Raw genomic sequence first — 20,079 nt, 5'->3', positions numbered from 1 at the left:
TTAGCCAGAAAGTAAATCATAGTCTGGCTAGTAACTCCCACTTTCACCCTCTGGAATGGAAAGCCAGTTTGGAGTAGCCAGGTAGACACTGCTGGCTGGCACCGGCATCACCCTGGAGTCTGGCAGCAGCCAGTCCTTCCCTCCCTGCCCTCTGGCATCCCCTCCTCACCCACCCTGCACTCCAAACACCTCACTTCAATTCAAAGAGGTTTGAGAATTGCATTTTACGCAACAGCTTCAGGAACTTAATTTCAGGCTCCCACTCTCACCGGTAAGCAACACGGTATTCAACCAGAGAGGCCACTAAACACAGCAGTGATGACAAATTTGGGAAGTGACTGGAAACACAAGATATGGATGCTTTGGTAGTGAAGACATCTAACACTTTGGGGTGAGGGGAGAAGAAAGAGAACTATTAAACCAAACAAGAATTTGTAAGAAAGGCAGCTAACAAGAAACAAAATCCAGTAGTACAACATGCCTCTAGTATCCTTACACATGGAAAAGTACATAAGACCTGCTCCAAAAGGCTCCATCACAAAAAAATCCCACCCCTATGCAGTCAGTAGCAACCTTTTCTCATTTTTCTGCCTATTAAGGAGCTATATGGGCGGTTTTGAATCCTCTATGTCAATTATACATGCTTTTTTCTGTGTCTTCAGCTCTTCATTTATTCATTTACCTATTTATTCAATCCTCTGAACACTGGAAATAACAACAAAACCACAAAAGACCTGCCCCCCCAAAAAGTGTCAAACAAGCAGCATCCAGAACATTACATATGACTATGATGTGGCTAAATTACCCTATAACAATATGCTTATACGTATGACCTGAAGCATCACCTCAAGAGTTAATGCTTGACTAAAGTATATTAAGATAAAAGAAAAGGAGGGAAAAAAATATAATTAGAACAACTTTGTTCTAGATCTTGACTATGTGACACTTGGGGTAAGAGGCTCCTTGGTTTTCCTTTTTTCTGAACTGTACTCAGGCACTCAGGCTCTCTGACACTTGAAGAAGGAGATGCCATCCACCCAGGCCACTCTTGGTTTTCAGTAGCTTAACAAAAGGACACTGGAACCTGAAGCAAAGGACATCGCTGAGCATCTGAAAGTCTACAACGACCAGGAGCATCACTTGACACCTGGGCTCCATGAGGCCTCTTTCTCCACGCCTGTGTGGAGAAGCCAGGGTGGTCAGACTGAGCATGCAAAAGAGAGATGGAGTCTCCTGGGCAAGAAGAATCTACTCCACAGGCAGAACTGCCTGCACACATGCCTTCTCCGGTGACCCACCTGCAGCAAAATTTCAAGGTGTGTGGACTCCAGTGTTTTCCTAAAGAAACCACAAGCACAGGGTTCAACATCAGCAAACAAACATCTTTCATTCTTCACATAATGCATTTTTTTTAATATGAGATCGCCAGCATAATCTGCTGGAAGTGGAGTGCAGTCATGAGAATCTTGAAATCACATCGCCATGTGTTCTCAGCCGCATCTATCATACAGCTTTTATGCAAGAAGGGACTCGTTTATTATTTTTAATTAATAAAGTCAATTTGTATGTGAAGACATTTTTAAAGGAAATCAGTTGTTCTCACTGAAACTGAATTCAACTGGCACACTGTTTTGTCTAGCAAAAGCAGTTATACACTGTGTCACACGACATACTGATAATGGAAATGGCACAGTCCAACAAAAGCAGTTTTGTCAGAGGTCATAACTTCATTCATATGTTTAAGATCTTGCCATTTGCCTACTAGCTACTACACAATCAGTTTTTGATATGCATGCATATTGTCCACAAAAGCCACTGAAGCACACATAGATCAATATGAAGTATTTTCTGTTCCACGCCTCTGCAAATTAAAATTGCACGAGTCTAACAGTTACAAAAGCTATTTTACATTAATATACAATCACACCTTGATGCTGTACTAATACCTATGGAAGTCACAAATTAACCCCAAAGCCTGCCTATCAGTTCAGAAGCACATGCTATCAAAACCTCAGCATTCTTCTATGTAAGAAATATAATGAGCAAATGCTCATAAGAAGTACTGTTTAAACAATCACTCAGAATTGTGATAATAAATATTGCATGAAGTAAAGATATTTGACTCACATTTATTAACAGATAAAGAAGACCCTGAGATTTGTAGGCATATGAACATTACCTTGAACTACAGACAAGAATGAAGACCAGAACACACCTCCTTCAACTCATCCACTTCCCAGTAGAGTCTTAAAAAAGGAGAAGATTGTAAAAAACTCCTTGAGATGCCCCTTTGGGGTTCAGGCACTCGTTTAATGCTGCTTTGCTGCACATGAAGAAATGTCTCTGGCCAGCCACAACACCCAGAAGATGCATCCTGCTATACCAGCGAGAGCTGTGCTTACTGCAGTGGGACAACATCAGTTAAAACCTACACAGATTCCTAAACATTAAGATATTTTTGTTTACTCCATTAGGAATTTTTCTGTTTAGAAACTTTATTTAATCCCTTAAAAGAATTCATGACATGAAGCACTATGCAGAAACCAGAAAAATATAAAAGCAGACAAAAACTCTTAAAATATTCAGAGGTGAAATTAATTATAGCACAGGTAATTTGATCTCTTCTGAGTATGATCTGAGAAAAAAGACAAAGTGATGATCAGAGTTATAATTGTATAATAAATAGTAAACATTTTAAGATTTAACTGAAACAATTAAAGCATCGCTTCCTCCTTGCACAATGCTTTACAAAGATGTAGACTACAGCAAACAATTTCCTTAAAACCCACTGAAGATACCAGATTGTGCACACCTGGGAAGAAATCACAGGAAACCTCTTAGAAACATCAAGTACATGAACAAAGAATCCCCTGAGCATTAAGAAAAGTAAATATTGAAAGGTTCAATCTAAGGTATTATTGAGTACCAATTTTTAAGTACATATATTTTTATGTTGTGCCAGATGGGTAGTATACTCCTCCTCTCTGGCTGACCACAAATGACTTCTTGTAACTACATAGAATTACCTTTATCAAAGACAGCCAATTCATTCAAATTCTACGCAATTCATCTGTCACACAAATTATAACATTTCAGTGTAGCAAAAGACTGCAGAGATTCTTTACTGACCTTCCTGTATAACACATGGACCACGAAATTTTGCTAAATAGTCTCTACTTCAAGCCTATAACCTTGAGTGACAGCGTAATTTTTAGAAGCAAGGCATATGATCTTGATTTAACGCAAATGATGAAAAATCTACCACCACCTCTATGAAACTCCTTTGCACAAAGTTAATGAAGAACTGAAATATGGCTATTTTATGCTGCCACCTGCAGCGACTCTGAATCTGCACCAACAAACACAAGAAACTGATCAGCTAAGAGGACTTTTAAGACTGAGGAGGAAAGAGGAAGAAGAGATGAATTACAGATACTGAGCCAAACCATACATATTTTGGACAGCAGACATTCACAGAATTATGTTTCTTGGCTGCTCTAACTGGTGATGCTCTGCCACAGCAGGAAACTCAAACAACAAACTTACGTCAAGACATTATAGAGCAAAACTGAAGAAAGGTCTAATAAGAAATTCAGGACTTAATCACCAAGACCAGTGCCCTAAAAACACACATCATATAATCCTATTCGTAAAGATATCTGGCTCCCTTTTAAATAAGGTGAAGTGGGTTTTGTTTGTTTGTCTTCTGGTTTGGTGTTGTTGGTTTTGTTTGGTTTTTGTTTAGTTGGTTGTTTTGGGGGGTTTGGGGATTATTATTATTATTATTATTATTAATGTATTTGTTGGTTTTGTTGTGTGTTTTGTTTTGTTTTTTATTTCACTGCCATCACAGAAAATTCAAGGCAGGTATTTGTTCTTCATTGAGCCTCATTTCAGTGCCCCTATCACTATTGCCTTAAAAATAAGCTATGTTTCAAAGGGAACTCCTGGGGAAAAAATGTATTTTGTTGGCTCAGAAGAGTATTGTCACGATGGCTGCTCGATTATTCCCTTGAGGTAGAGAGACTAAGTAGGAGGCTTTATCATCATTCAAGCAGATGCGCTATTAGACACATGACACCAGACAATTTTAGTAGACTCAAACACGGAAACTTGGTTTTCAACGCTGAAATATCGAAACAAATCCACTGCTGAGGAATCCTCTATGTTATCAAACAGATGCACTTAATAGACACCATTAGAAGCATCACATCTACACTGTAAGGATTTAACAAAGTATTCTTACCTTTCCTTCCTTACTGAAAAGCATAAATCAACTGAAAGGGGCACTGAGGTTCCTCTATAACTTCTGTGCAACCTGCAAAGATAAGCTGCAGTGCTTTGTACTTCCACATTTGTAACTCCTCACCTGAAGAGTAATGGTTTAGAAAAAGTCATGAGGATAGTTTTTTTTCTGCAATCCTCATATCTTGGATTCCGAGAAACTACAATCTCTTATAAGAGAAAATAAAATGTCATAATTGTAGATACTAAAGATTAGAACAACAACAATCCCTAAACAGTGGGTTTAATATCCTGGCATAAAATACCCCAAATTAAATCCTCTCTTCAGAACTACTCCTATGAAGTTGACCCACTGCATGTGTGTCAGTGTTCAAAGTTTTTACAATGTCTCCACGTGCTCCAGATTCTAACTTGGAAGCTGATACTACTCAAAAAGGGCAAAATTACTATGGCTACAAAGAACCATCCACTGTAAAATTCCATAGATGCTTCTAATAAAACATCCTAAGCAGCCTACCATGCAAAATAATTACCCACCCTTTTCACTTGAACTGCAATGACATCTTTCAAATTCATACATGTGACATCCAAAAAGAACACTCCTGAATCTGTTAAACATATTTTCAATCTCTACTTTAAGAATATAAGTGACAGAGAAAAATTAAGGAGAGATCTAGTGGCTAAGCTTTTTCATTCCTGGAAACAGGAGTTTCCTGGGATGGAATAAATACCTGACCTGCTGCATGCAGTTCCTGAAAGATGGTCCTAAATAAAGATTTGCATGCTGGCTGTAAAGAGGGACCTAAAATAGAATCAGAACTCAGATCAAGACACTTAAAAATCTAGAGATTCAGCACCTGAACCTTCTCCTGATGGCATTCTGGAGACTGACCAGAGGTGCATGTTGGCACCGCTCAGTCATACAGCTATTCCACAGTTTCACCATTGTAATTTTCCCTTTTCCTACTCATGAAAAAACTCATCTTCATTTGTAATGAGTTTCTGGTTTAAGCCCTACCATCTGAGCCTAGGTATTACACATGTATTACTTAACAATGCTTTATATTTACTAGATAACATTAATCCAGTAAATTTATTCGTTCTTGTATCAGACACTTGTGGGCTGATAGAAGCCACTTTATAGTACATCAGTGGCTCACACACCAGAAAAACTATTTACGGGTTAAATTCCTCTGGAGTCTAGCAAAGCCCAGGACTCTAAATTTTCATTTTAACCAAAACACGACTTCTGCTCAAAAAAAGTTTGATGGATATGTATGCTAGGTGTTTAGTCTATTCCAGGAAAACAAGACATGACCTTCACTCTAGTAGCAACTGGTTTATAGTGGCCAGCTATGCATACAAAGGCATCCTGTGTTTGCTTTGATGGCTTGCACATGCCAGAGGTTTATGTCATTGATAGATTATGGCTATTGACATTGCTATCGTTCTCACACAAAAACTTCATTAGCATAACAGAAGATCTGAAAGTGTGCTAGCCCACTTTCTAAAAATCTTGCCCATCTGCTGCGTGACACACGTAGATCATCTTACCTCGCCTATTTGCAAGAATACAGTGAGCGCTCAAACGCCACAGGAAGGGTCCAGCCGCATCTGTCTTGCAAGCAAGGCTATTGTTTATGAGATAATTACTCTGGCCTTGTTAACTTGCAGCAATAATCGAGAATGAAATCACCCAACAAGCCAAGTTACCTAGTAATATGGCACATTATAACAGCAATGATTGCATGTAAACTTTGAACCCTCTTTAGTGTCAATTAATTTCAAGAGCATTAGCACCAACAGTAAATGAATACGAAGCAGTTTAACTAATTAAAGCTTACCAGGTAATAGGTTTGTAGCTTCAATTATCATTTTTCTTGTCAGTCATCTGAAACAGTAATGATATGTACCAGCTGGAAAACATTTAGAACAGGGCCTGCCCAGTTCCACAGCAACAGGTAAACGAAGCAGTTTTTGAAACTATGTCATGCACTTTCCTAGGAAAAGTGCTAACTAAGCCTTATCAACTGAGACAAACAGCAGATGGCAACAAATGTGCCAAGAGACATTTCATCCTCGAGGAAGAGTTCAACACAAGGCATCAGCAAAAAAGGAGCAGAGTTGGAAGCACGACTTCCACAGATCTTACCCAGCTGCTCTCTTCTGTAGGAAGAAAATCAAGAAAAAAAAGCAAACACAAAACCAAACCCCAAACCTAGTCAACCAGCGACTCTCACCCTAATGTACAGACTTCATGTGTAGCACACCCACACTCCTTTTCCAGAAGCCCAGTACCAGATGCAGCATGGCAAGGCAGGTGAAGCCCATTCCCCTCTGAGAAGCTTCCTTCTCAGCCGCCAGCAAAAAGGAATTGTTTAAATCTGGACCTTGACTCTCAAGTTTGACTTACAGAGCACTCAATTTTTACTTCTATTTTAACTGTACGTACAGAACAGAATTAATTATCCAAGCTTTTCTGACTTCCTGTGCATTTTTGGACTCTGTGGACTCACAGACAAAGTTGCTTGCCGTCCAGTGTGACATAGTATTTCTCTTAACCAGCTCTGAGCATTCGGTGTTTCCATGTTATTTTTGTGACTTGAAGACCCGTAGCTATCACCTCCAGATTGTTTTATTTTCTTCCTGACATTCAATTTCAACACACTGACTGAACTAAACACTGAGGTAAAAATCATTTTCATGCTTCTCCCTTATGTTTTAACTTCAGTGCTCTGCATTTATCAGGGAAACTGTTAGTATTTTTGGACAATTATTTTCCTCTTGAACTACCTATTGACAATTCCACTCCTCCCTTGTTCCACACCCATCCTCAAGTAAACACATCCCAAAAAGCATTATTAAATACTTGTTTGGGAAGAAACATGGAAGAAAGGAAAACAGAAACAAAATAATAAAAAGTTGTTACTTGCTGTCTAGGAAAATCTGTTTCCCTCTACTACTCTTTCTACTCTACTACTCTTTTTTCCCAACGCTTTAAGTACAGCTGACTTAACATTTAAGCACCTGTGCCTATTGCATTTAAAAAGCAGTTAAAAGCAAAATGTGTAATGGAGTTCTTTTGTTATAGGTACGCATATTGCCTCAGGTTTTCCCAAACTCAATCTGCCCCAGCATTCGCTGCAGTGGCTCACAACCTCAGAGAGCACCACGTCTTCCTCCTGTGGAACAGGTGTGAATCACTAACTGGAGTCCTAAAACAACTGTTGGCCGTGACACAAATATTGAAAATTAAAGACAAAACCCAACACCTCCATGTTATGCAAAGCATGCAAAAAGTTTGTTGTGTTGCTTTTTTGTTTGGCTGGTTTTGGTTGGGTTTTTTTAAGAAAACTTTATCAGACCATAAAAAACAAAACACTAAACATCATCATTAATGATGCCTGTTTCCAACACTGTCTGAAGAGCTTAAGTGGTGAAAGCAGCACCATGTTATACAAAACTGCAAAAAAACTCCTTACGCTCAAGAGCGCATAGCAAGTCTGTGATATTCTATGTACAACACAGACTATTAATAGACTATTAACCCCAGTTCCTCTCAGAGGGAGAGGCAGACAGGCAGTCACAAAACAGGCTTTCCTTAAGTTAAGATGGAAAAGGCCAGGGACAAATACTAAGTCAGTCCTGATACTTGATAATTGTGATAATCTACTACCACGCATGCCTCACATGCTCTTTGAAGCAAAAGGAGTTGCTTGGCTTAGCAGGGAGGCTCTCCCCTATTATGCAGACCAGCTGAGTCAAAAGCTATGCGGTACTGTATGGAATAACAGAGGGATCATTTCTGGAATAGTCAAATAAATGCCACTTAATACTGCTTTACCATCAAGATCTCCCCTCGCAGATCTATTCCTTTTTCCATTTTAAGGAAAAAAAAAAAAAAAAAAAAGTGAAGATCCATGTGGGGAAGGAAATAACTGACTTTAAATAAGCTAATATAATAAATGTCAGACAACAAACATTCATTCCTACAGTGAAAATTAATGAAAAGGAAACTGGGACAGCTGCACAGTCCAAAATTGGCACTGATTTCAGAGAAGGAACAGGATCCCTGAAACTATTACTAGATGGCTCAGGAATCCCTGGCAAAAAATCAAACAGTTTCTTAAAAAAATTGCTGTAATTTAACACAGTATTTATGACAAAGTGACACAAGCTTACACTCCAGGCTGAAAACTGAGAGACACAAACAAAAGCCACATTTATTAACCTTCCCTTGGTCAGCATGTCAGAAGCCCATCTTTCTGGCAAAAAACCCAAACAAAACTAGATGATTTGCTCATATATGAAAGAAGAGAGACTTTCATAATTATTTTCTTTAAATATTTGAATTATCAAATCAAAGTTCAAAATCCACTACCAAATAATCAGATGGCCAGAGGTCTGTACGCTAAAAGAGGGTGGGGGGAAAGGGAGAGTTGTTTTTATTTGAATGGAAGAAAAAAACCTCACATTTGTTATGTGGTTATAAAATAAACCCAGATCAAGATAGAATCTTCCACAGAAGCTTAAGAGCAATCAAAATCATTAAGAATGACACTAGATCCCTATATAAAGTGCAAATATCTCCTAGTCATAGAAGGAACCATTTTCATTAAGAAATTACTTGGAAAGAAGTAAAAGGAAAGCATCTGCCCCTCTCCCCATCCAGCATCAATTCCAAATATTCTCAGACCAGCTAAAGGGCTGCTCTTAGAGAAATGCAGAAATAGTAGCCTACTGCAAATAGAGGAACATGGTCCAACTTAACAAATAGCGTGCAAAATGGGAGGAAAATTTCATGTGTGCCAGCTTTTCCTTGTATTTTTTAGAATCAGTGGGAAGTTTCCCACTGTAGGAGTACTGCAGCTAATTCAATTTATACATATACATATGTCAGCATAATACACTTTTATAAAATGGTAGCTTTTATAATCTTCTACCCTTGATTCAGCAAGACATTTTTATTCCAGGATGAAGAGTTTCAGTCCCCTAAATTCAGCCCAATCTTGTTACAAGTCAGAAGTATTGTTCTGTGATTTACATAAAAGCATTTTCACTGAATTAAGCAGCAACTGACAGATCGGGTAAATGGGTTCCAGATAATATTTAAATAGCTGTACTAATTACACCACACAGAGACAGGAACATGATCCCTTACTCAAATCCTCAGAGTAACCATCCAGAACACTAAAGAGAAGATTAAAAAAAAAATGGTGAGCCGTAAGACAGCATGTAAAGGAATTAAAAAAACCCCAAACATTCTGCATAAAGGAGGTAATCTCAACTAATTAGACACCATAATGATCTTCTCACAATCTGTTAGAAGTGAGTAGTAGTTAATAACTTCACAGATTTCCTCCAATCCTTTCATCAGAAAGGAATGGCAGTTTCCAAATCATTACTGCTCTGTCATCCTGGACCACTGCCAAGAATGTGGAACTTCAGGACACCTGTCAATTAACACATTCCTACTGAAGGCAAGCTCGTCTTCCGTCTTTAAATCTGTTAAAAATTAGCGATCACAAAAAAGCAATCAGGTCAAAAACCGGAGGAAAATTAAAATTAGAAGTGGCTTCTTGAAGGACAACAGTCTTCAACAACAAAAAAACCCCAAAAACCCTGAAGAGTTGTGTCTCCGCTGAAGTAACTATATACATACTTTGGAAGACGAACTACACGACGTAATAGGCCTTTTTCCATCCCTAGCATCTGTGGTATACAGTAGTACATGCCAAAATGACTGACCACCTGATGGACAATTGTGTATAAGAGTCAGATCTAAAGCTTTTCTCTAATCAAAGCTTTCTGCAGGGGTTCTTAGTCTAAGTACAGGCTTTTCATTGATTTTTCTTTAGCTCCAGGATGACTACTTTTAACTCTAAGTTGAAAAATATGAAGTTATGCATTGAACCAAAAAAGCTAGGTACGATACACATTAAAACATCCAAGGCAGAGGTGCTATTATGATTTAAAGAAACCAACAGATTTCTGAGCAAATACAAAAATAGTATTTGCCTAAGTTCAAAGACACTGATGATGCTGAGTTCTGAGGGAGACGAGGAGGAGAAATGGGAGAAGTTAAGGAGGTTACGTGAAAACCAAAACAAGTTGTCCTTGACTTATATCTGGGTTGGTCAAAAATCAAAGGGTACAGCCAATGGGGGTTCTAGATTCAACAAGTAAAATTCCAACCAGAGCAAAACCAATAAGAAGGCTGTGATACACTTAAACACAGGGCTGTGACATCCCTGAGGTTTTGTGGCAGTCTTCCTTATGCCAGTTCCCAATTACAGCACAAAGCCTGTGACAGTTTGATATCCCAATAAAATAAAAAAGCATCCAAGAAGAAGAATGAAGTTAACACTGAAAACATTCTTTGCGCAGAAGTCAGTTAAAGAAAACAGAAAATAAATTATTAGTGTGCCAACTGTGGTATTGCCTAATAGAATGAAATGGCACACAAAACAATTCAAAGTTCCAAACTGAAGGGACAAACAGCCCATCTATTGAGCGATTACTTTGCCACAGTCATCCTTCTCTCTGGTAACTGTTCTGCAGATTTGCTTCCCTTGGATAAAATAAAAAATATATTTGTCTTCTATATCTCTATCACAGAAATCCTTCTTACCCAGGCATTTCAGAAAACAGGGCCCTGAATTTCAGCAAAGCACATTATTACACAGTCCTACTTTACTGACAACTTCCAATAGCTTAAACTCTCCAATTTCTGGTCTGTCTCATAAACAAGGCAGGTAATTAGAAATAAAGCATTAACTTAACAAGGCGTGATCAATCTGAGATGAATCAGTCATGCACCTGCTTAGCTATGGCTGGCTGCTCCTACCTCAGCAGGAACCAGGAATCATAATTTATAAAGGCTACATGTCAAAGGAGCACCTTTTTAAAACAAACAAAAAAAAAAAAAAAACAAAAACCACACCATTATCCAAATTTCAAAAGTTCCTCCAGTCTCATGTAATCACCAAGACTAGCACAAGCTCAAATAGAAATGACTGCCAGAGACTAATCCCCACAGTAAGGTTCAAATGACGTTCCAACATTCCCCGTTTTTGATGAGCGCTGCTTGACGAGCACTGCATTTCGGTGACAAATGGGAACTACTTCCCACCCCAACAACCTAAAAAACTGCTTATTGCTTTTTTAAAAGTCTGTCAGAACATACAAAAACAAAGTACTTAATCTGAAAGGTAAATGGAACTGTCTTATTTTAAAAATTATTTTACTTTTTACTAATCCAGGTCTTGAAATAGGATTTTATGAAGCAACTGTTTCTAGTGGCTCAAATCAGCAAAAGCACAGAGTATCACATTGTAGAGCAGATATCAACATATACAATTTAATCCTACTCTCTGAAACCTTACCCAGCAAGTCTGACAAAGGGCATAGCCTGAAGCTAAAGACATCACTACTAACAGCAGCATCTCCTGCATCACATTATGTATAACCACTGGAAGGAAAGCACAAAGAGCAGTGTAAGTTAAGCTTTCACATGCCTTTCAATCATCTAATCACACTCTAAAATTTGGGGAGATTTATTTCATCCAGCTTTGACACCACCCTCTTTCTACTAGAAAGGAAGTCTGAACAAATTAGCTTAGGCTAAATGCCTGACTTAGAGTTTTCCTTGCTTCTAACTTGTTTATGTTAAGAGGTCTGCATCAGGTATGCCCCAGCTCATTAAATTACATCTACTTCTCAAAAATCCTTGGTCCCAAGCAGAATTCTTGATGTTGCCCACCAAGATCTCTGGTATCCTTACAAGGCATTGTACCTGAAGGAGTAGAGACAGCCCACCTTCCACAGATAAATAAATCTTGTCTTGAAGAAACCGTTTCGTCTATCTCATAAGTATATTTTGATGCTGAAAATAGCATAAGCTGTTCACGCATATCTTCTAAATTAAGCCAATGAATTTTGACACAGGCCCAGTGAAAGGACATACATGCAAGAGACCACACAACTTGATCTATACAGCAAAACCTGCATTCAAAGTACTCAAAGATTTTTTTTTTTTCAGCTTTGAAACGAAACAGCCTGGTAAGACAAGTATCACCGCTGAAATACCTTCAGCGGTTTTCTTCACTTCAAATGACAAGTTGCTTCTCTTATATCTGCTGTATCTAGCTGACCTTGGCAGTAAACCTGAGTGCAAATTAAACAAACTTTTAAACTGATGATCATAAACCAATTTTGGTTCAAAGGGATCTCTGAAACACCATCTAACCCAATCTCCTGCCCAAGACAGGGCTGGCCCTGCCTGGTACAGGGCTGTGCATGTCTAGGAAGAGCCTGACTTGTCCTTGATAGGCCCAGTTAGGTTGTTGAAGACCACAGTTAATTCTGTCCTTATATTTTTTTTCTCCAGACTGAAGAAATCCAGTTCTCAGCCTCTCCCTATATGTAGGATCATCACCACCCTTAAACCATCACTCAAGAACAGGAGACCTAATAGGATCAAATGAGTATTCATCCAAGATGATAAAGAAGACACCACGTAATTGGGAATTGAGCAAAAAGCTTCTAATACAGTCTCTTGTGCAATAGTGAGCTTTTGCACAGTGGGCAACGTTCCCAGGAAATATATGAAACTTTCTGATTATGAGATCAAGGTGTCATATCTTTGAAGGATGGTATGAATATTTATTGAAGTTTCATGGGAGACAGACACTTCAGTTAGATCATTTTTCTATACTCTTGGGAATAGTGCTTGAAAAGGAAATGATATTTTTCCTCCTAATTTGAAGGCTCTTTTATTTTGAAAACTTTATTACCATCTAAGTATCCAAACCCATGGTTTCTAGAACAGGTCTACATCAAATTTAAGATGAAAGTGTGAGGCAAATTGAGTGAGGCAACAACACCCTGAAGAACAATTTCTGTTAAGTCTGAAAACCAAAAATATTTTATGTCAAGCTACTAACAAACTAAGAAAATGTGTACTGCAAAGACTTGTCATGCTAACAAATATGTAGGCTAGAGAAAAATATTAAGACAGCAGTTAGCATTTGTATTCTTCCAACCTGAACAGTAGGTATTGAAAAATGAAGTTCTTTAAAAACAGAACCTAAGCAATTTACGAATGTTGTTGTGATATTGCAAAAGCTCTCACCTTTATGGTGAAGCTCCAGTGCTCCTATATCTCCCTTTCATGAGGCATTTCTATGCCAGTATTTGAAGAAGAGAACCCACAACAGGATCTCCATCTTTTGAATTTCATAATCCCTACAGTATTCTAGGCAGGATTAAAGGATTTCTTCAGGTATGCTAATACTGAAGCACGTCACACTTCAGGGGTTGCAGGATTCAAGTGTATTCCCCAATATTCTACTGTGCACCTGAGAGTCTCTCCTGTTACCAGTGGATGTGTGGAGCCATTTCTACCTCTCCTGATCCTGAGGTATGAGCCCTCTATGCAACACATATGTCTTCTACAAGGGGACACACCGTTACATTTCAGATACAAAGAATGTCTTCCAGTAACCTGATTTTCAGTTTTACCACAATTTTGTTGTTCCCAAGTCAGTCAGGTTAAGGAAAGACATAGGAAAAATCTGTGTCTTTTGGCAAGACAGGAACAAACTGGAAGACAGGAAAGCATAAGAAAAAAACAAAAGTACAGAAGAAGGAAAGCAACAACCAAACAAAACCCCAACCTGTTAGTCCCATTAACACCAACCCTACTGTTTCACAGTCAGGTATGAGCTGAAAAAAAGGTTGGTCAGGCCTGACCCCTTATATCTCATACTGGATCTGCCCCCACTTTCCAACCTCCTTTCTGCCAGGTCTAAAATCATGCAGTGAGTCATTGAGTCATTGATCCAACAAAAATCAATCTGGTTTTCCTCTAGAGTTAGTTTCCAACTCAGATCACTAGGCTGATCCAACTCACCATGGGGCCATGCAATTGCTATAACCTACCCAGAGAAATCAGTAGTCAGGAAGCAAGGGACAAAATCTTGTTATAAGCAGTTAAGAAAAAGAAAGTCTCTCTATTCATCTGATTTGCTATACAATCAGTCTGAATCTGATCAATCTTCCTACACATTTCTTGACAAATATCCATTAAATAAAACCTTTCTGTCCAGTGGAAAAAAAAAAAAAAATCCTACACAACCCAAAATAAAATAAGATGTTTTCCTCCAGGCTAATTTCCTTCTCACCCAAAATATTCTGGCCATTCTTCTTAATTGAAATGTTTCATTTCCTTTCCTTGGAGATGCAAAAGTCTTTATCAGACCAGATGTCATCTCATGCACTTGACTAACAATAATAACATTTCATTTCAACGAATGTTAAGATGTTCCATAATTTTTCTACTATTTGGTACTCAGTTTGCATTTTCAGATTGTAAGCAGCCTCTCCCTTGAAATGTTTATTCTAACTCGTTTTGGATATTAGCATGAAGATTAACATGCATAGCTTTTTCACTGGCTCACAATTGCATACATAATGATAAATTTAACAACAGTGACAACTCGTTTGACCCCAACAGTTTCCATTTAGGGATACTGCAACAATTTAGCACTATTTCTCATAAGATTTCAGTTTGCCACTTTCATATTTAAAAGCAATTAAGAAACTCTTTGCCTAGCCTTTTGCCATCAAGTTCCTTATCTTCCAAAAATGTTATACTGATGTTGTAATCCCTGTTTTAATTTGGCAGCATGCTTACGCAAGACTTCAGGAGGCTCCTTTTCCTCCTTTAACAAACCCCTTTCTCCCATATTACAACATGGAAGAAACCAGGTGTCTGACAATTGCCCCATCCACATGATAACTCTTGCAGACTATATAGCCAACGTTTTAGATGTAATTAAGATAAAGTAGCTGATGATCAGTTTCCCTGGATGAATGAGACTTTCTCTCTCCAAAAAAAAAAAAAAAAAAGCCCGGATTTCTTATAGAAGACAGCTACAACAGAAGGCCATTAACCTGCTTACCTACCCTTGTTTAATTTTTTTTTAAATGAGCTCATCTTTCTCCACTTCATCTTTCTCCTCCCTCATCCATTCTTTTCTCAGACTGCAGCAATAACATGCTTTTATTCTTTCCTTTTGACTGCCAGGGCCTTAAACTAATTATTAATTGAGAATGTATCTAAAGAATCTGAATGAGAAAGTTGGAATTAACCCAACTGCCTCTTTCCCCTTTTTACTTTGCATACTGTAACACCAGATCTACCTGTTAGTACTGCTGAAAACAGCAAATGTGTTATTTTCCTTTCAAAGGCAAGTTTCATACCTGCTTGCGTAAAAATATGCAACAATGAAAAGCAACATGTAAACAAACAAATACCTAGAAAAGGCCTCAGCTTTGAGTGATGGCCATTAGCAACCAACCTGCCTGCAGACAAAATTCTCAACAACTTTGCTGCCCTGCAGGAAAATCCTGCAGCGAGGGCATTGCACATTTGGGAAATCAGACAACTGACACTTCATCAAAAGCCTTGTCCTTTAAAGAGGCAAGAAAGGCATGACCTTACGCTGCCTGCTAGTGCAGAGCTGGCTGGTTGTACAACACCAACTCATCTTGTTTCCAGTTGTTAAATTACATTAAAGGACAGCTAAAAATATATTAAATATTTTCCTATTACTTTTCCATGCAAGCAACTGCTGTAGTTACCACAAGAGCAATGTCCAAGCAAATGCTTAGTAACACAGGGAAGGGAGGGGCACAGGAGGAGAAATCCTTCTAACACATTCCAGATCAATAATGTAACATTTGGATTGCAAATGCAATTTTTTTTTTAAATTGTTTGTTGTGAGAACAAGAACTGATGCATTTCTAATGCTCAAAACAATAAAACATTTACATTTTCCAAACAGGTCCAACAGATCTCAGTGGTAGTTTTTACTTCCTCCCACCCCAAATTTTTGCTCTTTTTTCTTCCATAATATACCAGAACTCCACCACTCTACCTGTGATATACAATACACTAAATTTCGACAACTTCACACTTAAATGGCCCAGCTTCCCTGATAGATATCACCCACAAATGAAAACAAACAAGGAAGATCTATTTGAAAAATCCTAATAGTCAACGTTTAAAACACTTTGTGACAAAAATGAAACTCTTAATTGATTAATGATCTCAAGGTCTCTATCGCCATCTAGTGAAAACTCACCACCATTACCACCCTATCCACATAAATTGCACCTCCTTCACCAGAACTACACACACTAACCTCTCTGCTGGATCCAGCTGACATATGCCCAGAGTTGTAAGGCTTTGTTACATTTCTACTGCCTGTCTTAAGATAATAAAGCTCAAGCACTAGTTCCTATCTCGCTAAGGCTGACTGAAGAGATCCAACCTCACAGATTACACTCTGTCCTAGCGCTCTGATCTGGCTTTATAAATGGCCTTCTCACAATGTATTTAATGCTTCTGCCCCCAGAACGAACATGTTAAACACCAGCATAGTTATAAACAAGTTTTTATTTGCCAGTGTGTAACAACAAGAAATTTTAGTCAACCTAAGGAACCCAATGACAGCTCCACTACTTCTAGCAAATTGGCATCGCCAAACTGCAGGTCATATTCGGTCATCCTAACGTTTCAGTGAGAAGTACTTCACCCACAATTGGAAAGCAGCAATTTACCAAAGTCTTCAAAACTCATTCTCCTCTCTGCTACTTTAAAACTTAATGCTACGACGAGCTTCAAGAACTTCTTCAACTTGAAATACATATATTAGCCACTTTCAATTATTCTGCTAAGACTTAAAATTGAACTCTAATTGTGTTAGTGCAAATATTAAGTTCAGTTTTCATCCCACACAGTATTCTTCCCACTTAGACATCTATAAGCCTACCTGCATTTACTCAGGTCTCCTCCACAACAGTGAAAAAAAAGCCATCAATTACTTATCATCACAAAAGGCCCTTTAAAATTAGACCAATAACATTTTTCCGTAATAGTTATTTTTAATTAACCTTTCCATATAGAGAACCCAAATTTCCTGATACTTAACATTCACCTCTTTTATATTAGCACTTCATGGCAACAGGAAACCTATAAATAGAAAGACTAATAAAAATGTTAAGGTAGTATTTTTCCAGATTAAATATTTAAACTTAAAAAAACCCCACACAAAACTAAGGTGTCCTCTTGTGTCATTTTTTTATGGCAAAAAACACTACTCAACAAATAAGGAACTAATAAAGCCGTAACTATTTACTGACTACCTACCTAAAAACGCACTTTTTCAGAACAGGGCATACACAGTGTATTTCACCAGAATCTGCTATACTTAGAAACCCAGAATTACACATCATCCTGAAAAATTCTCATATTTTCAAAAGTTTGTTATCTCCACAGTATCTAGAGTAATGAATATTAATCTACCTCAAGGAATGGGGAAAAACAAAGACAGTTTTAGCTCTAAAGGGGATGCTGCACTGCACAGAAGAGACCTCCAGAGACAGCAATGCCCTGCTGAGCTCAGCACTAGTGCTGCCAGACACAGACCAGTTCCCCCAGACTTTCACTGGCATCTCCCTGCTGCGCTCCCAGCAGCTCCAGTTCATAGAGGAACTTTTTGACCCACACTGGGTACAACACATTCAGGCAACGTTGTACCACAGTATTAAGCTTTTCACCAAACTCAGAGCAACTACAAAACTGGAGATGCAAATGTGTACAAGGGCTCGGCAGAAGCAAGCCAAGCTCTCATACCACCAGAATTTAAGAGGTAAGAAATCCTTTCCAATCAAAAATCAACTATGTAAGAGAAAGTGTCTCAAAGTGCTCCCTATCACATCCTGTATCACCTATTTAGAATTTTCCCATTCCACCATCACTTTGGCACATAATGCAGAAACACCAGAATTTCGTGTGCCATTGTCTCATAACTGCTAAGTCACAGTCACCTGACAAACTGTATGTGCAATCAAAAAGTATTTTTCCCCTCAACAGCAGCCAAAAGCTCAAGTATCCATACAATACCCAGTTTGTGACAGGTGCTCCATATGACTAATGGAGATCATTTAAAAAAAAAAAAAAAAGTCAAATTCATGACTCGTGAAATACTGGTAGAAAATACAAAGCTATGATACTCAGCTGCTTTTCATACCAACCTTGTACATAAATACATCAGACTCAAACCAATAAAAGATAACACTTCCTCAGAGGAAACATTAACTTTTGAATTCACATGAATGTGTAGCGCATTTACAGTTATCAAAGCTGGAAATTATTTCTTAGTGAGCTTAAATGTACTGGTTACATAAATTAGGAGGACAGCAAATGTGAGGGCGTCTCTGGAGAATTGTTTAGATGTGAAGACTTTTAAAAACAAAGATGCCTTCTCAGAAACAAAATGCTCCTATGCACATCAGCTGAGGGCTGTACATGGACCTTCCATGCAACGGGTGGTCCACAGCAAGGAGAGCTGTGCCCTCGCATCACAGGGAGTACATACCTCTAAACACAGATGTGAACTCAGACATCTCCATTCTCAACTAAAAGGCTGACCAGTCATCCTGTCACCGCTGCAGATTTCTGCTTGGTATTCTCTATATAAAGAGGTATATCTCTCTACAAAGAACTAATAAGAAGCATCATGAAAAATGTGTGTTTTAGGATACTGTGTATCAGTGGTACGTTTTGAATCTTTAATGCCTATTTTCCCCACTGGGAGCAAACCAATGTGGTCTGCATTCAGCTGCTATCCTAATCAACAAGAGTAGTTTTGCCTGCAAAGTTAACAGAAACTCTTAAAACTTGGTTTCTTGAACCTAATGCAAGCTTTATTTTAAGGAACAAACAAAAAGTTTCTGAAAATAAGGCCCTGACACATAATCCATTTTCACCCTATGATTAATTAGCCCTGACACAAACTTTAGGGTTTCAGGAACCCAACATACCAGGGCACAGGACAGTCTGGCCAAAGACAAGCTTATCCAAAGCTGAAGCATACCACCTAATCAAAACTAATCCATCAAGCAGAACTGGAAATTCATGGAAAATGTGAAAGCAGCCTTGATTTTTTTTTGTCACCATAATTTGGACCACTGAAACTAAGCAGTTTAATTCAAAATAAGGCTCTAGCTAAAGCTTCAACTTGTACTTTTTGAGACATTTAACTGATTCTTTTCTAGACACCAGTTTCACTTTTTCCCAACTTCTCCAGTACAATAAGAATAAAACTACAGTTCTGAAACCAAAAGCAGGTTCAAAAACAAGACCATTCTCCTATTCATTGAAAAAGCAGGTGGCTTGAATCCATCTTTTTTACATGCATGTATAACCTGTTTAGTATCTTACCTCTCTCCCTTTATGTGTCACCAAAGCAGCCAAAGGCTTGGCATAGAATCTGCTGTAGGAAAATCCCAGGCAGCCATACATGCTGTTAGCAGTGAGTTTCAAAGCTTTCTGTCTGATATCATACTGAAAAGAAACATAACCAACAAAAATGATGCAACCATAGCCAACAGAGAACAGAACTTAATGTTCACAATTACATTCACAGCATTTTATATAGTCTGCAGCAATGATGGGCTGCGAGTAAAGCACATTACAATCACTGCTCACTACTAATCATCCCTATTCTGCAAGGCTGATCAGGGCACTTAAGGGGAGCAGGAGGAAAATCAAAGGAGTTCTATAAAACATACCTGTAAATAAAGGTCAGGATTTAAATCTGGCTGTTTCATTAACTGCTTAACTTGGCGCCTTCTCTCCACCAGCTTCCTGATTTCTTTAGGCAAAATTCCCATTTCCAGAGATGGGTCCGGAAGATCTGGAATTTCTTCCTCTTCATTGACCTGTCAAATGATCACCACTGCTTATGATTTTTTGCTTGAAGA

The 20,079-nt window shown here is 38.3% G+C and overlaps 1 protein-coding gene across 3 annotated transcripts in view; it reads right to left on the bottom strand.

The window, feature by feature from the left end:
* Nucleotides 1-20,079, bottom strand: part of POLA1 (DNA polymerase alpha 1, catalytic subunit) — a 206,134-nt gene that overhangs the window by 148,552 nt on the left and 37,503 nt on the right. For all 3 annotated transcript variants that reach the window (XM_082050694.1, XM_082050693.1, XM_082050695.1), the window contains 2 exons: nt 19,888-20,037; nt 19,538-19,660 (listed from right to left, as the gene is read on the bottom strand). In XM_082050694.1, coding sequence (XP_081906820.1) covers nt 19,538-19,660; nt 19,888-20,037 — 273 coding nt within the window. The remainder of the gene's footprint in view (nt 1-19,537; nt 19,661-19,887; nt 20,038-20,079) is intronic.

This window comes from Streptopelia decaocto, assembly GCF_964273445.1.
Source record: "Streptopelia decaocto genome assembly, chromosome: 1".
Classification (NCBI taxonomy): Eukaryota; Metazoa; Chordata; class Aves; order Columbiformes; family Columbidae; genus Streptopelia; species Streptopelia decaocto.
Note: the sequence above shows the minus strand (reverse complement) of the source record. Positions and strands in the feature narration are given on the sequence as shown.